The following is a 20905-nucleotide window of genomic DNA, read 5'->3' as shown; positions in this document are numbered from 1 at the left end:
AGGTTGCAAATTGTTTTGTTTAGCCTCAGCCAGTGGCCAGGCACGAATTGACATCAGTGACGTGGGAGCAGAGTTTGTGGCAGGAATTGAAACAATAGCTTTGGTCTTCCCAATGTTTAGTTGAAGGAATTTAGGATTTATCCAAGACTTGGCTCAACAGGCTAGCTTTTCTTTTGCTGTCCTGTTCCATATGCTGATTTCAGATACAACCATATTGTAGCTGATTCAAGTCTTTGTCATATCTACACAGAATGACTTCATACTTTTAATAATGTTATATAAAGTTAACATTGTGTAATGTAATAAAATAATTGTGTTTATATCGGCGTCTTGTTGTGACTAGGTGGTGTGTGGACAGAACTGTACCTTTCTCGTTCAGGCGAACGGGACAGTTGTAGCTTTTGGGGAAGGTAGCTATGGACGCTTGGGTCAAGGAAATTCTGATGACCTCCACACTCCTACTGTCATTGCAGCATTGCAAGGTAAGCATGTGCAGAGATGTAATCCCACAGTTGAATCCACTGTTTCATATTCCGTTGGTTTTTACAGTTAATTACTGAGAAATGTTTTTATATAAAATTTGGATTTATGTAAAGCTCTGACATGAATCACATGCAAAACAAGTGAAGAAATTAATGTGTGGTTCAGTGGAATGTAATCTCAGTTCCCCGCTGAGCTATTTTTATAGCTTTGTTTAATTTAGTAAGGTCTGTGTTGGTTCATCAGTAACCATGTGCATAATTTATATCAGTGTTACCATATGACATCTGTAATTTAGACCAGTGGAAACAGAAGCAGGCTGGCTATAACAAGCCATGTTCGCCAAAGATTGGTCACAAGTGGCATCTATATTAGATTATTGGACATACATACATTTACTGATGATCAGCTTTTTCATTTTTATTTCAAAAGAGAATATGAATTTGATGGTCAAAAGCTAACTGTAAAGTTTGGTAGTTATCAAATGTTTTCTGTAGTTTGGATTACAAAAAAAGTGCTGATGGTGGCCAGTTTTGTATTTTGTTGGATGACAGACCTTTGGCAAAGGAAGCAAGACTAAACAGGAAAGTGAAATTATCTATATACATGCAATGAAAGTCTTGTGTCTAATCTGCCTGTTATACTTCCAAGTGTCATACTTGAAAGTGCCACGCATGGAATGATAGGCAACTGACCAATGAGAGAGCACCATTTTTGAAAACAGAAAACCAGTTGTTTCCTGCTAGTTTCTTCTGACCTTGACAATCTGGCCTATCCCCAAAGGGCAAGAGCATAGGGTTTACAAGCAGTTGCTAATCAAGGGTGATTTTTTAATTTATTTGTTCATGGGATGTGGGCATCGCTGGCAAGGCCAGCATTTACTCAATGTCCTGGTGGCTATGTACGTGCATGTCACTTTTACCCAGGTTGTTATTATCTGTGAACCATGGGGCTGGTAGCGCTGTATTACTGCTCCAATCATGTAAGCAATTCAAATATATGATTTTTGCAGCAGTATGATTTGTCACTTCCATGCACAAGATAAAAAATTGTGTTACCTGGCAGTAAAGCAGTCACTTACGTTCTGATAATCTCTGAATTCCACAATATTATTCTCGTGATTTCATTGTAGGAGTAAGAATAATCCCTAGTAATCTGTAATTGATGGCACTAATCCACTTTGCTTCCAATTACAATAATTTATTAACTTTCCTGAAAAATTATAAATCACACCACTATTGGTTAGGTAAATTGTCTATAGGATAAATTAATTGGAACCTTCTTTTCAAAATAGACCATGAAAAACTGTACGGTAATGCCTAAGATGACAACATTTCAGTAACCCTTTAAAAGTTTAGTAACTTGATAATGAACCTGGTACACCAGTAAAATGACCTGAATAGTCTCAAAGTTTGCTTGATCGGCAGCCCATCCACCACCATAAACATCCTATCCCTCCACCTTCAATGCACCGTGGCTGCAGTATGTACTATCTAGAAGAAGCACTGCAGCAACTCACCAAGGCTTCTTCAACAGCACCTCCCAAAGCCACAACCTCCACCACCTAGAAGGACAAGATCTTATAAAGGGTTATGGGGAGGGGGCAGGGAAGTGGAGCTGAGTCCATGATCAGATCAGCCATGATTTTATTAAATGGCGGACCAGGCTCAAGGGGCCAAATGGCCTACTCCTGCTCCTAGTTCTTATGTTCTTATGACCGGTGCATGTGATCACCATCACCTCCAATGTCTCCTCTTAGTCGCACACCATCAAGACTTGGACATATATCGCCATTCCTTCATCGCCACTGGGCCAAAATCCTGGATCTCCCTAACTAACAGCACTATGGAGTGCCTTCACCACATGGGCTGCAGTGTTTCAAGAAAGCGGCTCACTGTCACCTTCTCGATGACAATTAGGGTATGCAATAAATGCTAGCTTTAATAGCAATGCCCATATCCCAAGAATGTCTTTTTTTTTAATTCAATCAGGAAAACGGAGGAAATTGGTTAGTCCACATTTGACTATTGTGCACAGTTCTGGGTTTCATATGACAGAAAGGTTATTAAAACTGGAGACAGAGTAGAAAATATTTACAAGGATATTACCAAAATTGAGAGAATGTAACTATCATGAAAACTTGAGCAGGCTGGGGCTTTTTTCGCTGGAAAAGAGAAGACTGAGAGGAGCCCTGATAGAGGATTTTAAAATTATGTAGGAGTTGACGTGGAGGAACTGTTTCCACTTGTTGGTGAGTCTCCATGATGTCCCCCCGACCCACAATCTCTCCCTCCCTCCCTCATCTTCATTCCCCGGCTGCAACCTCCTGCCATTATGAATCATTTCCGCCTGCCGGCCAGGCATTCATTCTAACCAGTTGTTGGGGGAGTTGGCCCAAAATTATTAAAGTGAGGCTCTGCCGTTAAGATTGGAAAGGCCTCATGTCCCCAGCCTTGCTGGGTTCTTCGCCCTCAACTGAGCTGCCCCACATTCTCCTCACCTCCATTTAATATCGCACCGCAACACAAACTGCATACATTTGCCATCAATTCCATTCCCCATCCTGGCCACTATCTCTGGCTGAACCAGACTATGCAGCCTCAGCATCCTATTGGAGCAAGAGTGGAACTTCCCATATCCTCTCCATCACAAAGATTGCCTACTTCCAGTTTTGTTTCCTCAACCAATATGCTGCTCATCCATGCCTTTTGTCACATCCGGACTCAACTATTCTAATACACCTCAAACAAAACTATGCTGACAGCTTAAGAATAAGGGGTCACCCATTTAGAACTGAGATGAGGAGTTTCTTCTCTTAGAGGGTCGTAAATCTGTGGAGCTCTTGGCTCCTGAGAGCTGTGGAGGCTGGGTCATTGAATATATTTAAGATGGAGGTAGACAGATATTTCATCGATAACGTAGTGAAGGGTTATGGGTAGCAGGCAGGGAAGTGGAGCTGAGCCCAAGATCAGATCAGCCATGATCTTATTAAATGCGGAGTAGGCTTGAGGTACCAAATGGCCTACTCCTGCTCCTATTTCTTATGCTCTTATGTTATGTTCCAGTATCATATTCTGCACTGTGTCCCGCTCACCCATCACCCCTGTGCTTGCATTGGGTCCAGGTTTCCCAGCTGCCTCACATTTAAAATTCTCAACCACTTGTTCAACTCCTTTCATAGCCCTGTCCTCCATACTTCTGCAACCTTCTCTAGCCCTTCAACTCTGCTCCCAGAACTCTCCATTTCTTGACTCTGGCTTGTTGTACATGCCCCCTCCTTTCACCTGACCATTGGCAATCTTGCTTTTAGTCATCTAGGCCCCACCCTCTGGAATTCCATTCTTAAACCCCTCCCTCCTCTCCTTTAAAGACAATCCTTAAAACCCCACTCTTTGACCAAGCTTTTAGTCATACCTCCTAATACTTACATCTTTGACACTGTCCATTTTTTAAAATAACCTCTGTGCAGCTCCTTGAGATGTTTTTTTTACATTAATGGCACCATATAAATGTACATTTTTATATTGAACAATCACTATAAACGGTCAGGATAAATAATAGTACGTATACATTCCCAATGATGAAGTTCATATAAATTAACTAGGAAAATGTGTGAAGCCTCCATGGAACTTTTAACCATTATGTCCTGATCCTCGATTAACAGCTAAACAGAACCAATGATAATTCACAAATATGGCAGTGTATAATTTCTTTATTTGATAAAGCTACATTCCAAAGCTGTGCCTGCGGCTGATATTTGCAAATTTTGAGACATGCTTATTTTCCATGGTGTAACTGTGACAAAAGGAAGCATTTTTATCCAATGATGCATCAATGTAGTGGCTTCATTCTTTCTGTCATGATGCATATGGAGTTAAAAACCAAGGGGGACGGAATTGCCCCATTTTGCAACGCCCGTTAAGCGCCTCGGGGGGTGGGCCTCTAATGGGGTGCAAAACACTTCGCGCGGGAGGGTGCTACTGGCTCCCTCGAAATTGCGCGGGAGTTAGCAGAGGTGCTGACATGATAGCGCTCCGGGCCGTCGCGCAACAGGTGATTACATCACCGCCGCGTGCGACAGATCCTTAGCACCCCGCACCAACTCCTTTCTGCCCCACGGCAGATAATGCCCTGCGAGGCTGCCGCGAGCGGAGTCAGCAAACCAGGCCGACATCGCTCGTGGGGCGGAAGTGAAAGGGGAGGTCGGGGGCACCCCGAGCCACCATCTTGCCGACTCACCGGTCAGCCCGACTTCTTTGCCCCTTGAATGGTTCGGGCCGCCATCATGCAGCCCAGCACTCCGTTTTGGGTGCCGGGCTGCAGCCTTGGCACCACGCTGCCCTGGTGGCGCTGAACTGCGTCAGCGCTACGTGGAACATCCGCATAGCGCTACCGATCATGGCCCAGCATCATCCCGAGATACACCCCAAGAGGAAGTGGAGCATGCGAGATTGTGCTCCACTTCCTCTGAGGGCCAGTAACCGCAGTTTCTGGCTGGGGCAGGACTTCCAAGCCGAGCGCCGGTTACCGATCCCATTTTCCGCTGGAGAATTTCTCTCTCCAGGTTCATTCACAGAAAATAGCCCAGATTGTTTTGATGCAAAAAAACTGCAGAAAATAGAACTTCTGGTTAGCTAAGCATCCAAAGGACAAATACATTTAATTCGAATGCAAACATCTTGTGGGTTTTGTTTGTGTATAAGTTTCATTGGCAACTCTTTCTTTTTAATCGACATATATTTAAATTTTCTTTCTCCTGGTCAAATTTTTGAAAGTTTTTCTCGACCTAGCTTGTCCAAAGCCATCAATAGGGAAGGTGCGAGGGAGCGCAGGGGAATCCCGTCAAGACTGGGGAGATTGGCTAAAATGTTCTCATTGAGAGCCTCAAAAAATTCAGCCAAGGTTAATATTCAGGGACCTTGGCCGTGATTCTAATTGCCTTCACCTGGCGGAAACCAACTGAAGGGTGCAGTTAAAATAATGGGACTCTGTTACCCTCACCGATCCTGTTTCCATTCCAGCGCGTCCCCATACTAACCTCTTTTGAGCAGGCGAGCAGGACAGCTGCAGGAAGCAAGCGGGGTCCTGTTTTAAATTTGAATCCGATGATGCAATTTCAAGCCGAGGCTTGAGTGGAGGATTTGGGGGGGGGGGGCGGGGGGGGGCAAGGGGTAGCAGTGTTGGCCTCCCTGTCAGGCAAAACCTGCCAGGAGCTGGATCTTGGGGCCAGAAAAGGCCCAGAAGGTAAATTTTCAATTTACTTTTCAGGAGGGACTGGGGTGCTCCTCCAGGCCTCACAAGGAAGCCTTGGTTCTCCCTTGCCCAACCCCCCACCGCTCCCGATCACTGAAAGTTCTTCCTGCTGATCATGGCAAGACCTCCCACTAACTACTGGCGACTGTACCCATGGGTCCCCAGCTGCGGCCTCCTGCTGCTTGTTTGTGTGCCTGTCTGCCGAACTAGCTATCAATTTGGCTGGCTGTCAGGCAGGAGATTGCAGCATTATATTTAAATGGGGCCCTTTCGTTAAAATCAGCAAGGCCCCCACATCCCCAGCCTTGACGGGTATTCCGCGTGCTCCCCAACACCCTCCCCATTAATATCCGGGCCGATTTACATTGCAGTTTAGAACAGCAGATGTGACTTTTGTTTTCTGTCTTCTAAAAAGAGATAGTTAGCCAGTAACTACTACTAATCTACTGTGCATCATTCTTTCCGTTCACATCCATTTACTGTTTAATAAATATGTTGGCAGTTTATAGCCTAGGTCGCGGTCTGGTGAACTGCTTATTCTACTGCCTTCTAAAGTCAAGGATGATCTAATTAGTAAGTTGAAATACAGTAATCTGGGTTTTCTGTTTAAAGCTTGTTGTAAATGAGTTGATTTTGGCACCTTCTGGGCCACAGGAAGTGAGGGTTGAATCACTGAAACTAGAAAATGTGAAAATAAATACTGGAATAGTGTCAAATTCTATTTCTGAATTTGTTATAAAATAGAATTGGAGAAATACATGGAATCATAATGCATATTATGTTTCTAAGTGTTTGAATAAACATTCTAATGTACAATTTTTTAATTTAATGTGCAAAACATTTTACTTTGTGCCTAATTACATTTATGGATATATAAGAACATAAGAAATGGGAGCAGGAGTAGGCCACCTGGCCCCTGTTGAGTCTGCTCCACCATTTAATAAGATCATGGCTGATCTGATCGTGGACTCAGCTCCACTTCTCTGCCCGCTCCCCATAACCCTTTATTCCCTTATCGCTCAAAAATCTGTCTCTCCCCGCCTTAAATATATTCAATGACCCAGCCTCCACAGCTCTCTGGGGCAGAGAATTACATAGATTTACAACCCTTTGAGAGAAGAAATTCCTCCTCATTTCAGTTTTAAATGGGCGGCCCCTTATTCTAGAAACATAGAAACATAGAAAATAGGTGCAGGAGCAGGCCATTCAGCCCTTCTAGCCTGCACCGCCATTCAACGAGTTCATGGCTGAACATGAAACTAAAACTTCTGAGACTATGTCCCCTAGTTTTAGTTTCCCCTATGAATGGCAATATCCTCTCTGCATCCATCTTGTCGAGCCCCCTCATTATCTTATGTTTCGATAAGATCACCTCTCATTCTTCTGAGGTGATCTTATCAACCTATCCAACTTACTCAACCTATCTTCATAAGTCAACCCCCTCATCTCTGGAATCAACCTCGTGTACCTTCTCTGAACTGCCTCCAATGCAAATATATCCTTTCTTAAATACGGAGAGCAAAACTGTATGCAATACTCCAGGTGTGGCCTCACCAATACCCTGTACAGTTGTAGCAGGACTTTGCTGCTTTTATACTCTATCCCCCTTGCAATAAAGGCCAACATTCCATTTGCCTTCCTGATTACTTGCTGTACCTGCATACTCATCTTTTTGTGTTTCGTGCACAAGGACCTGCAGGTCCCTCTGTACTGCAGCACTTTGCAATTTTTCTCCATTTAAATTATAATTTGCTTTTCTCTTATTTCTGCCAAGGTGGATAACCTCACATTTTCCCGCGTCATACTCTTATCTGCCAAATTTTTGCCCACTCACTTAGCCTGTCTATATCCCTTTGCAGATTTTTTTGTGTCCTCACAATTTGCTTTCCCACCCATCTTTGTATCATCAGTAAACTTGGCTGGATTATACTCGGTCCCTTCATCAAGTCATATTGTTTCAGAGCAGTTGGCATCTGATATTTCCTGATGCCTTCTTGCTTTTGTTTCCAGCGATGCCCTTCATCATTCTGTTTCTTTCCCAGGTTATGTTGTGACACGGTTAGTCACTTCATGTGGATCAGATGGTCATTCTATGGCTCTAACTGAGAGTGGGGAAGTTTTCAGCTGGGGAGATGGTGACTATGGAAAGCTCGGGCATGGAAACAGTGAAAGACAACGCAGACCTCGGCAAATCGAGGCACTGCAGGGAGAGGACATAGTGCAGGTATACACACTATTTCACTCGCCATGAAAAGAAGGAAGTAACTTTATTTTTTACTTTTTCTCTTTTTTCAGGTCCTGTCATCAGTTGTTGTCTGTGGTTGAGAGGGAGGGGTGCAGACCTACTATTAATGCATGTGTGGCCTGGAATAACTTCCCTCGAGTTTCTCTTCCACCCCACTCCACAAAGTGGAAATATCTGGTTTTTCCACAACAGCACAGCTGAGATAACACAGTTCATTTTGTGAGAATTGTAAAAATGTCTTAACCCTACATGCAACAATGCATGACATTCCAGCCCATTATCCATCAGACTGATTAAACTTTTTGCAGACTTTGAAATAGAACAGTGTTTCAAGAAATATTTTCAATTATGTTCTTCCCAAAAAATTGAACTAAATGGTGTTTCCTTCTTTTTGGCTAGCTCTCTTGTGGATTTAAACATTCAGCAGTGGTAACTGTTGATGGAAAACTCTTTACATTCGGGAGTGGAGATTATGGACGGTTAGGTCTCAGGAGCACATCTAACAAAATGCTGCCTGAAAAGGTGACTGCACTGGAGGACTACTCAATAGGACAGGTACTTATATCTGCAATTTATTTGATCTATAAAATGAATACAAAGTCTACATGCATAGTATTACTCAGATCAGGAAGAAGTGCTTTGTTCTTAAATCTTGCGATGGAGACTGTGATGCACAGGTTACTGTGCACTGCTTGTCGAGTAGAGACATTTATCCTGCTTTCAGTCATGTAAGTTGAATATTGATCACTTGTTTCTGCAACATGACTGCAATAGTTGATACTATGATATGCTCTGGAATTTGCTCCTTTAACTCCTCAGTCCTTCCACCCTCCTTCCATTTTAAGATCCTCCTTAAAACCCACCTTTCTTACCAAGCTTTTGGTCAGCCCATCCAATAGCGCCCATTTTTTCCTTCAACTTCTTTGAACGTCTTGGGGAATTTTTATCTATTTTAAATGCACATAAATGCATGTTGCAATGGTTCTAATAGTAAAGAAAGAATGTTATAGCGCCTTTCACAATCTCAGAAATTCCCACGGCTCTTCACAGCCAATTAAGTATTTTTAAGTGTAGGGAAATGCGGCATTCCAAAGGTTTTTTTATTACTTGTTCATGGGATGTGGGCGTTGCTGGCAAGGCCAGTATTTATTGCCCATCACTAATTGCCCTTGAGAAGGTGGTGATGCGTCGCCTTCTTGAACCGCTGCAGTCTGTGAATATACTTTTTGTAGCAGTTTGGTACAACTGAGTGACTTTCTAGGCCATTTCAGAGGGAAGTTAAGAGTCAACCACATTGCTGTGGGACTGGAGTCGCATATATGCCAGACCAGTGAAGGATGGCAGATTCTCTTAGGCCTCACATGTCAGCCTAGATTTATGTGCTCAATTCTCTGGAGCATGGCTTGAACCCATGACCTTCTGATGTGAAACTGCTACCAGTGAGCCAAAACTGACACCAAGTAGTAGCCATGAAACCAGGCATCGTTCAATTCCATTTGCACAGCCTGGGGCTTAGCTAAGACAGATGCATGGGAGCCTCATGGCCCATTTCAACAGGTAGCCGTTCCACTTAGGATAGTCCCTTTAATTAGGACTGGGTGGGCAGAATACCCCTATCTCATAGCCTCAAAAGGGAAGGTTTGTTCTTTTTCTCTCTCACTGGTGTAAAGAGAAGAGAATGCACATAGTGCTGGTATATGGAGCAAGGATTCTCTGTTATGATCCACAGGTCATGGCATCATTTAACTAGATAAAAGATGGGATCTGGATTATAGGGGGAGGTTAGTCCACTTGTGGTAGTAACTGCTGAATCTGAGCCCGAGAGATAAGAACAAAAGAAATAGGAGCAGGAGTAGGCCATACGGCCCCTCAAGCCTGCTCCGCCATTTAATACGATCATGGCTGATCCGATCATGGACTCGAGTCCACTTCCCTGCCCGCTCTTCATAACCCCTATTCCCTTATCGTTTAAGAAACTGTCTATTTCTGTCTTTAAATTTATTCAATGTCCCAGCTTCCAGGCAGCAAATTCCACAGATCCACAGCCCTCTGAGAGAAGAAATTTCTGTTCATCTCAGTTTTAAATGGGCGGCCCCTTATTCTAAGATTCTACCCTCTAGTTCTAGTCTCCCCTATCAGTGGAAACATCCTCTCTGCATCTACCTTGTCAAGCCCCCTCATAATCTTATACGTTTTGATAAGATCACCTCTCATTCTTCTGAATTCCAATGAGTAGAGGCCCAACCTACTCAACCTTTCCTCATAAGTCAACCCCCTCATCTCTGGAATCAACCTAGTGAACCTTCTCCACAGCAAGTGTATCCTTTCGTAAATATGGAAACCAAAACTGCACGCAGTATTTCAGGTGTGGCCTCACCAATATCCTGTACAACTGTAGCAAGACTTCCCTGCTTTTATACTCCATCCCCTTTACTGTTATGTTCAGAATAACTCCACAAGACTGTATTGTAAGCTCAAACTGTTGTGACCTTGGTATCTTTAATGTGATTCCAGAGTGAGGAAGCAGCATGATAGATTACCTTTTATACCTGCTTGCCCAGGATGCACAGGTGACCTTTCGGCCTCCCACAGATGTGCCCCCTGGTGGCAAGTCTTGCATATTGGTGAGGTTTACATACATAACATCACTTCCCCCCCCCCCCCCCCCCCCAAAGTCTTATGTACAAGTTATTTGCAAGTTGAGGCGATCTGGCGCTCTGCGTCCCGGGTCGATCGCCTGAGTTGAAGTCCTGGCATGGGTGAGTTGGTCGGATCATTGCTGCACGGCCGCGCGGCTGATCTGATCGGACTGTCGAGCATGGTGGGTTCATGCTCGTGGTTGACAGCGAGGTCGATTGTGTTAGTGGGTCGCTGGGGGCCAGGTCCTTTCACATTGGTTCCTGGTTATCTATAATTCGCAGTTTGGTCTGGTCCAAATGCTTTCTTCTTTTGCCCATTACGGTTTCACAATGAACACTCCATTTTTTATCACGAACACTCCATTCCCCTCTTTGGCTACTAAAGTGCTAGCAGCCCATCTGGGGCCATGAACGTGGTCTACATTATTTATTCTGATGTCACGTGGAGGAGCCGTACGATCATGGTACATTCTCTGCTGATAGCATACGGAAGGCTCAGTTCTGAGTGATTCTGTCCGGTGACTGCGTAGCACCCAGGATAGCCGGGTCTGTAGGGAGTCTACCGTGACACATGTGGTGCTTGGCTTTATGATTTGGGCTGCCCACTCTGGACTATTGTTGCTGACCCTAAGATCTGGCAAGCCAAGGATGGCCGATCTGGCCTTGAGACTTTCAGTAGTGGGGGGGGGGTGCGGGGTGCATGGTCCCCGTGGATCCTGGGCCATGGTATGGAGGCCCCGGACCATCGACTGTGTGTAGCCTCCCTGCCTTTCTTTGCAACGTTGAAGGGTTGCCACATAGTGGGGCAATCTGATGGGATGAGCATTTCGTCTTTGCGACGGATAAGCTGCAACATCCCGTCTAGCATTTCTTCGTTAGCAGGCGGTAACGTGGGATCCTGACTGGTCCAGGTCCTAAACTGGGGAGCCGTTACAGTTGACCTCTCGCTCTCTAGTAACGTAGGATCCTGGCTGGTCCAGTTCCTAAACTGGGGAGCCGTTATGGTTGACCCCTCTCTCTCTAGCACTTCTATAACAACGAGTAGGTCTGTGGGCTGTGCCGTTTTCACCCCGGTGGTGGGCAACGGTAGCCAACTGAGGGCATCAGCGCCGTTCTCAGTGCCTGGCCCGTGGCGGATCATGTTACAGTGCACAGACAGTGTTAGACATATTCGAAACAAAGCATTGATGATGGTGCTTCTGCTCTCCAAAAACTGTGAGATTGGCAGCTTGTCTGACTCGAGCAAATATTGAGACACTCTTTGGTACGTCTCTTTTGTCCTGTGAACACAGGCTACAGCCTTGGATAACTGATTGGATACATGTACAACCGGTTGGGGCTCGCCCGCTACTTTGGCTTGCTGTACAACACGTCCGACCCCGTGTGATAACACATCACTTGCTACAAGTACTTTGTCAGATACATATACAACCGGTTGGTGTTCGCCCGCTACTTTGGCTTGTTGTAAGGTACCCCCAACCCCATATGATAATGCATCATTAGCCGCAAAAGAACGCTCACATGGGTTACACAGAGCAAACAACTTATTGGAACATGGTGGCTTCCTGACCTTCTCAGCGGCCGCCCCTTTACCTTTGCCCCAAGCCCAGTCTTCTTCCTTGCTGGGCAACACGTGCCTCTGTTTCGTTGTGGCGACATCCCGTGGTCTGGACGCACTCTCGTCCCGCGGTCTGGACGCACTCTCGTCCCGTGGTCTGGACGCACTCTCGTCCCTTGGTCTGGCCGCACTTTCGTCCCTTGATCTGGACGCACTCTCGTCCCGTGGTCTGGACGCAATTCGTTCTGTGGTCTGGACGCACTCTCGTCCATGTCCATGATGCCGACTGCCGCGATCTTCCTCCAGGGTTTTTGCCTCTGGCGTCAGGAAGACGCATTCGGATTATTTCGGCCGGAGTCCCACTCTGCTTGGCCGACCTGGAGCCTCTTCCATTGTCGCGAAGAGGTCGTTGGCTTTGGGTGGTGGGTACCGTGCCTTACCGCTGCTCAGTTGAACTTTATCTCTTCATGGTCGTGATGAGCAGCCTGTGCCTTGGGGATCTGCAAATGGATCTGCACTTCGATGCCTGGTTCAGCTGAAGATGGAGGCTTGCTCAGCCTTTGAGCAAGGGACACGTCATTTGCCGGAGAAGGTACACGGAGGTCTTCTCAGTTCCATCGAATCTTCCCCATCCACCGTCTACCAAGCAGCATTGGTCCATCACCTGAAACAATCCACAGTGGTAAATCGTGCATCTCTCCCTCATGGGATACTCTTATGTCCGCACTACCAATAACTGGTATCAGCTCCTTGATGTAGGTGCACAGCTTTGCCTGAATCGGGATCAGCTTGGGTCGTTGTACTCTGTGACCCCACAGCCTCTCGAATGCCTTCTGGCTCATTATTGATTGACTCGCACCCGTGTTCAATTCCATGGAGACTGGAGTGCCGTTGAGTTCAATTTTTAACATTATCGGAAGGCTTTTTGGTGGTGAAGGTGTGTATCCCATATACTTCCTCTTCGTCCTCAGGTTGAGTTGCCTCTCCTGCTCGTTCAGCATGATCCTCGCTGGATCGGTCATCCTCTCCTGACTCTGCCACGTGGTGAGTCACAGGTCGTTTGCACATTCGCTGGAAGTGTCCCATTGTTCCACAGCCCTTGCACACATAGTGCTTGAATCGATATTGATAGGCTCTATGACTGCCCCCGCAGTGCCAACATGGTGTTAATGGATACGCATTCACGCCCCACGGTGGACTCTGAGTCACCCTAGGCCTAGGTCTGGCCTCTGCGGTCGTGTAGGCCCTGCCTGCGGATAGCATTATTTTATGCACAGTACTTGCCAGTGAGCTTCGATTCTGTGACGATATCTGTTTCGTGTTGTCACTCGTGGATATGAAAGCCTGGGCTATTGTGATGGCCTTGCTCAGATCCAGGGATTCGGCAGACAGCAGTTTGCGAAGAATGACCTCGTGGCCGATTCCAAGCACGAAAAAGTCCCACAACATTTCCCCCAAAGATCCGGCAAATTCGCACTGTCCCGCAAGGCGTCTTAGGTCGGCGACAAAGCTCGCCACATTCTGGTCCTCGAAGCGATGGTGCGTGTAAAAGCGATACCTGGCCATTAAGATGCTCTCCTTCGGCTTGAGGTGTTCCCGAACCAGCGTGTACAGCTCTGTGTAAGTCTTGTCCGGTGCCAGCAGGTTTTTGAGGAGGCCATATATCGAAGACCCACATACGGTGAGGAGAATCGCCCTGCGCTTGACCGCTGTCTCAGCCTTGTCCAGTTCATTGGCCGCGAAGTACTGGTCGAGATGTTCAACGAAGGCTTCCCAATCATCACCCTCAACAAATCTGACACGAATACCAATGGCAGCCATTACCGCGTGAAAGTTTGTGATCCGTTACTCGTCGCCAATTGTTATGTTCAGAATAACTCCACAAGACTGTATTGTAAGCTCAAACTGTTGTGACCGTGGTCTCTTTAATGTGATGCCAGAGTGAGGAAGCAGCATGATAGATTACCTTTTATACCTGCTTGCCCAGGGTGCATCGGTGACCCTTAGGTCTCCCACAGGTGTGCCCCCTGATGGCAAGTCTTACATATTGGTGAGGTTTACATACATACATAACATTTACAATAAAGGCTAAGATTCCATTGGCCTTCCTGATCACTTGCTGTACCTGCATGCTAACCTTTTGTGTTTCATGCATAAGTACCCCCAGGTCCCGCTGTACTGCAGCACTTTGCAATCTTTCTCCATTTAAATAATAACTTGCTCTTTGATTTTTTTTCTGCCAAAGTGCATGACCTCATACTTTCCAACATTATACTCCATCTGCCAAATTTTTGCCCACTCACTTAGCCTTTCTATGTCCTTTTGCAGATTTTCTGTGTCCTCCTCACACATTGCTTTTCCTCCCATCTTTGTATTGTCGGCAAACTTGGCTACGTTACACTCAGTCCCTTCATCCAAGTCATTAATATAGATTGTAAATAGTTGGGGTCCCAGCACCGATCCCTGTGGCACCCCACTAGTCACTGTTTGCCAACTGGAAAATGACCCATTTATCCCGACTCTGTTTTCTGTTAGTTAGCCAATCCTCTATCCATGCTAATATATTACCCCCAAGCCCGTGAACTTTTATCTTGTGCAATAACCTTTTATGTGACACCTTATCGATTGCCTTCTGGAAATCCAAATACACCACATCCACTGGTTCCTCCTCATCCACCCTGCTCGTTACATCCCCTCAAAGAACTCCAGCAAATTTTTCAAACATGATTTCCCTTTCATAAAACGATGTTAACTCTGCTTGATTGAATTATGCTTTTTCAAATGTCCCGCTACTGCTTCCTTAATAATGGACTCCAGCATTTTCCCAATGACAGATGTTAGGTTAATTGGTCTATAGTTTCCTGTTTTTTGTCTGCCTCCTATTTTAAATAGGGGCATTACATTTGCAGTTTTCCAATCCGTTGGGGCCTCCTCAGAATCCAGGGAATTTTGGTAGATTGCAACCAATGCATCCACTATCTCTGCAGCCACCTCACTCAAGACCCTAGGATGTAAGCCATGCTAGCTTAAAGCCTACTTCTTTGACCAAACTTTTGGTCATCTGCTGTCATTTCTTGTGTGGCTCGGTGTCAAATTTAGTCTTATTACACCCCTGTAAAGCACCTTGGGACGTTTTACTATCTTAAAGGCGCTATATAAATGCAAACCATACAGTTTCTTCTCTGTCTCTCTTTAAAACATCAGCCTTGGTCAGACCCCATCTGGAGTATTGTGTTCAGTTCTGGGCACCACACCTCGGGTGACCTTATCTAATATCCTATGTTTCTAGAGGGGATGCAGTGCACATTCACTAAAATTATACCGGGGCTTAAATGGTTAAATTGAGGACAGGTTAAATTGAGGACAGGTCACATAAACGTGGCTTGTATTCCCTTGAGTTTAGGAGATAGCAAGGTGATCTAATTGAGGCGTTTAAAATGATAAAATGACTTGATAAAGCAGAGCAGCTATTTCCTCTGATGGGAGAATCCAGAACAAAGTGCCACCATCTTAAAATTAGAGCTAGACTATTTAGGAGTGAAACATAGAAACATAGAAAATAGGTGCAGGAGTAGGCCATTCAGCCCTTCGAGCCTGCACCACCATTCAATAAGATCATGGCTGATCATTCCCTCAGTACCCCTTTCCTACTTTCTCTCCATACCACTTGATCCCTTTAGTCGTAAGGGCCATATCTAACTCCCTCTTGAATATATCCAGTGAATTGGCATCAACAACTCTCTGCGGCAGGGAATTCCACAGGTTAACAACTCTCTGAGTGAAGAAGTTTCTCCTCATCTCAGTCCTAAATGGCCTATCCCTTATCCTAAGACTGTGTCCCCTGGTTCTGGACTTCCCCAACATCGGGAACATTCTTCCCGCATCTAACCTGTCCAGTCCCGTCAGAATCTTATATGTTTCTATTAGATCCCCTCTCATCCTTCTAAACTCCAGTGTATAAAGGCCCAGTTGATCCAGTCTCTCCTCATATGTCAGACCAGCCATCCCGGGAATCAGTCTGGTGAACCTTCGCTGCACTCCCTCAATAGCAAGAACGTCCTTCCTCAGATTAGGAGACCAAAACTGCACACAATATTCCAGGTGCGGCCTTACCAAGGCCCTATACAACTGCAGTAAGACCTCCCTGCTCCTAAACTCAAATCCCCGAGCTATGAAGACCAATATACCATTTGCTGCCTTCACCGCCTGCTGTACCTGCATGCCAACTTTCAATGACTGATGTACCATGGCACCCAGGTCTCGTTGCACCTCCCCTTTATCTAATCTGCCACCATTCAGATAATATTCTGCCTTTGTGTTTTTGCTCCCAGAGTGGATAACCTCACATTTATCCACATTATACTGCATCTGCAATGCATTTGCCCACTCACCTAACCTGTCCAAGTCACCCTGCAGCTTCTTAGCATCCTCCTCACAGCTCACACCGCCACCCTGTTTAGTGTCATCTGCAAACTTGGAGATACTACACTCAATTCCTTCATCTAAATCATTAATGTATATAGTAAAGAGCTGGGGTCCCAGCACTGAGCCCTGCGGCACTCCACTAGTCACTGCCTGCCATTCTGAAAAGGACTCGTTTATCCCAACTCTCTGCTTCCTGTCTGCCAACCAGTTCTCTGTCCACATCAGTACATTACCCCCAATACCATGTGCTTTGATTTTGCACACCAATCTCTTGTGTGGGTCCTTGTCAAAAGCCTTTTGAAAGTCCAAATACACCACATCCCTTGTCCACTCTACTAGTTACATCCTCAAAAAATTCCAGAAGATTTGTCAAGCATGATTTCCCCTTCATAAATCCATGTTGACTTTGACCGATCCTGTCACTGCTTTCCAAATGCGCTGTTATTTCATCTTTAATAATTGATTCCAACATTTTCCCCACTACTGATGTCAGGCTAACTGGTCTATAATTATCCGGTTTCTCTCCCTCCTTTTTTATAAAGTGGTGTTAAATTAGCTACCCTCCAGTCCATAGGAACTGATCCAGAGTCTGTTAGATCACCAATGCATCCACTATTTCTAGGGCCATTTCCTTAAGTACTCTGGGATGCAGACTATCAGGCTCCGGGGATTTATCGGCCTTCAATCCCATCAATTTCCCTGACACAATTTCCTGCCCAATAAGGATATCCTTTAGTTCCTCCTTCTCACTCGACCCTCGGTCCCCTAGTACTTCCGGAAGGTTATTTGGTTCTATCTTCACGAAGGAAGAAACAAAGTAATTGTTCAACTGGTCTGCCATTTCTTTGTTCCCCATTATAAATTCACATGAATCTGACTGCAAGGGACCTACGTTTGTCTTCACTAATCTTTTTCTCTTCACATATCTATAGAAGCTTTTGCAGTCAGTTTTTATGTTCCCGGCAAACTTCCTCTCAAACTCTATTTTCCCCCTCCTAATTAAACTCTTTGTCCTCCTCTGCTGAATTCTAAATTTCTCCCAATCCTCAGGTTTGCTGCTTTTTCTGGCCAATTTATATGCCTCTTCCTTGGATTTAACACTATTCTTAATTTCCCTTGTTAGCCACGGTTGAGCCACCTTCCCCGTTTTATTTTTATGCCAGACAGGGATGTACAATTGCTGAAGTTCATCCATGTGATCTTTAAATGTTTGCCATTGCTTATCCACCGTCAACCCTTTAAGTATCATATGCCAGTTCTATTCTAGACAATTCACGCCTCAAATCATTGAAGTTACCTTTCCTTAAGTTCAGGTCCCTAGTTTCTGAATTAACTGTGTCACTCTCCATCTTAATAAAGAATTCTACCATATTATGGTCACTCTTCCCCAAGGGGCCTCGCACAACAAGATTGCTAATTAGTCCTTTCTTATTACACATCACCCAGTCTAGGATGGCCAGCTCTCTAGTTGGTTCCTTGACATATTGGTCCAGAAAACCATCCCTAAAACTTTCCAGGAAATCATCCTCCAGGCATTGCTACCAGTTTGGTTAGCCCAATCAATATGTAGTTTAAAGTCACCCATGATAACTGCTGTACCTTTATTGCACGCATCCCTTATTTCTTGTTTGATGCTGTCCCCAACCTCACTATTACTGTTTGGTGGTCTGTACACAACTCCCGCTAGCGTTTTCTGACCTTTGGTATTCCATAGCTCTACCCATACCGATTCCACATCATCCAGGCTAATGTCCTTCCTTACTATTGCATTAATTTCCTCTTTAACCAGCAATGCCACCCCGCCTCCTTTTCCTTTCTGCCTATCCTTCCTAAATGTTGAATACCCCTGGATGTTGAGTTCCCAACCTTGGTCACCCTGGAGCCATGTCTCCGTGATGCCAATTGCATCATAACCGTTAACTGCTATCTGCGCAGTTAAGTTGTCCACCTTATTCCGAATACTCCTCGCATTGAGGCAAAGAGCCTTCAGGCTTGTCTTTCTAACACACTTTGCCCCTTTAGAATTCTGCTGTAATGTAGCCCTTTTTGATTTTTGCCTTAGGTTTATCTGCCCTCCACTTTTACTTTTCTTCTTTCTATCTTTTGCTTCTGCCCCCATTCTACTTCCCTCTGTCTCCCTGCATAGGTTCCTATCCGCCTGCCATATTAGTTTAACTCCACCCCAACAGCACTAGCAAACACTCCCCCTAGGACATTGGTTACGGTCCTGCCTAGGTGCAGACCTTCTGGTTTGTACTGGTCCCACCTCCCCCAGAACCGGTTCCAATGTCCCAGGAATTTGAATCCCTCCCTTCTGTACCACTCCTCAAGCCACATATTCATCTGAGCTATCCTGCGATTCCTACTCTGACTCGCACGTGGCACTGGTTGCAATCCTGAGATTACTACTTTTGAGGTCCTATTTTTTAATTTAGCTCCTAGCTCCTTAAATTCGTCTCGTAGGACCTCATCCTGTCTTTTTACCTATATCGTTGGTACCTATATGCACCACAACAACTGGCTGTTTACCCTCCCTTTTCAAAATGCCCTGCAGCTGCTCCGAGACATCCTTGACCCTTGCACCAGGGAGGCAACATACCATCCTGGAGTCTCGGTTGCGGCAGCAGAAACGCCTATCTATTCCCCTTACAATAGAATCCCCTATCACTATAGCTCTCCCACTCTTTTTCCTGTCCTCCTGTGCAGCAGAGCCACCTACGGTGCCATGAATTTGGGCTGCTGCTGCTCTCCCCTGATGAGTCATCCCCCTCAACAGTACCCAAAGTGGTGTATCTATTTTGCAGGGGGATGACCGCAGGGATGTCCGCAGAGAAATTAGGAAACATTTTTTCACACAGAAGGTAGTGGAAATGTGGAGTTCTCTCACCAGAAGGCTGTGGATGCAGAGTCAATTGAAATTTTCATATCTAAGATTGACAGATTTTTATTAGATAAGGTCATCAAGGGATTTGGAGAAAAGGACAGAAGATGCCTAATTTGCAGTTATGGGGAAAAAGCTGGAATGTAGAACCTAATTGGATAGATCTTTCAAAGACCAGCACAGGCACAGCAGGCCGAATGGCCTCCTTCTGTGCTGTAAAATTGATTCTTTTCAATGATTCTAAAGGCAGGTAAACAGAGGTAAAAATCAGCCATGCTCTAATTAAGTGGCAGAACAGGCTTGAGGGGCTGAATAGCTTATTCCTGTTTCTATGTTTCTAGAATAGGTTACGGAACATAATTCATTAATTTTCATTGAAGACAATTGTGATTGCAGACTCCAGGGGTTGTTGAAGAGCAAGAGAAAGCACTGCACACAAGTTTAATTATTTATTCATTCGCAAACTTTCCATATAGATGTTGTTATCAAGCAAAGTTAGAGATTTCCTTTATTTCCTTAGGTGGCCTGTGGGTTGAATCACACCCTCGTTGTCTCATTGGATGGAATGATAGTCTGGTCATTCGGTGATGGAGACTATGGCAAGCTGGGTTTAGGTGCTTGTACTGTTAAATGCTGTCCCCAGGTGAGAATAAAATATACAAACAACAGTTTATAGCCATCCACATAAAGGACATATGTTCTACCTACTTTTTGTTTTAGGTTTGTAGGACCAATATCAGCTTACGTATTTACAATAAAACATTTACAATCTACTTAGTCTAATTTTGGAAATACAGTTTAATTTAGTTATCATAACGTAAGATATTTTAGTGCATTATAGCATGCAATAATGGTAATGAATTAATTGACACCTTTTCTCTGGCATATCTGTTACCACGGTATATGATATGAAGCCAGTATTAAGAGTTTGTCGAGTGGTGTTTTACAGAACTATTTATTTGCATAGTTTGGTTGTAGATTTGGCCTTTCGTACTGCTGTCTGGGCTATGACTAATGTTCCCTCTAATTTTTTTTTGCCATGCACGGTCCCGTTAACTGGCTGCGCGGCCCATTCAAATCTTCCTGCATGTGCGGTTTCTTCTATGTCAAAGCCGGTGAGCTATATGCGCAGGACCTCCAGACCACTATGACCAATAGTTATAGCACCAGGTTTGTTGACTTGACTGTTAGTTGTGACTCGATAGGAAAAACACAATAGTCTGCAAGGCTGTAGTGTGCATCCTTGCAGGTCGGGGCCTTCAAAGGAGAATACCACTTTAAGGTACAGCGCGTGTTGGAGAGCGACAGCTGTGAAGAGAGCGACTGGATTGGACATCACCAAGGTCCAGGTTGCTGACTGGAGTGTGGGCCTACAGCAGGAGCGGCGAGTGATCATGGAGCAACATGATCGGAGCCCAGGAGAG

At 45.1% G+C, this 20905-nt stretch overlaps 1 protein-coding gene across 1 annotated transcript in view; it reads left to right on the top strand.

Annotated features, from left to right (window-relative positions):
- The window catches only part of LOC139228820 (probable E3 ubiquitin-protein ligase HERC1), a 426955-nt gene that overhangs the window by 327372 nt on the left and 78678 nt on the right, over positions 1-20905 (top strand). The window contains exons 57-60 of the mRNA XM_070860235.1: positions 344-482; positions 7776-7957; positions 8378-8533; positions 20002-20124. Coding sequence (XP_070716336.1) covers positions 344-482; positions 7776-7957; positions 8378-8533; positions 20002-20124 — 600 coding nt within the window. The remainder of the gene's footprint in view (positions 1-343; positions 483-7775; positions 7958-8377; positions 8534-20001; positions 20125-20905) is intronic.

This window comes from Pristiophorus japonicus, chromosome 2 (assembly GCF_044704955.1).
Source record: "Pristiophorus japonicus isolate sPriJap1 chromosome 2, sPriJap1.hap1, whole genome shotgun sequence".
Classification (NCBI taxonomy): Eukaryota; Metazoa; Chordata; class Chondrichthyes; family Pristiophoridae; genus Pristiophorus; species Pristiophorus japonicus.
The sequence above is the reverse complement of the archived record's forward strand: the minus strand, read 5'-3'. Positions and strand labels throughout refer to the sequence as shown.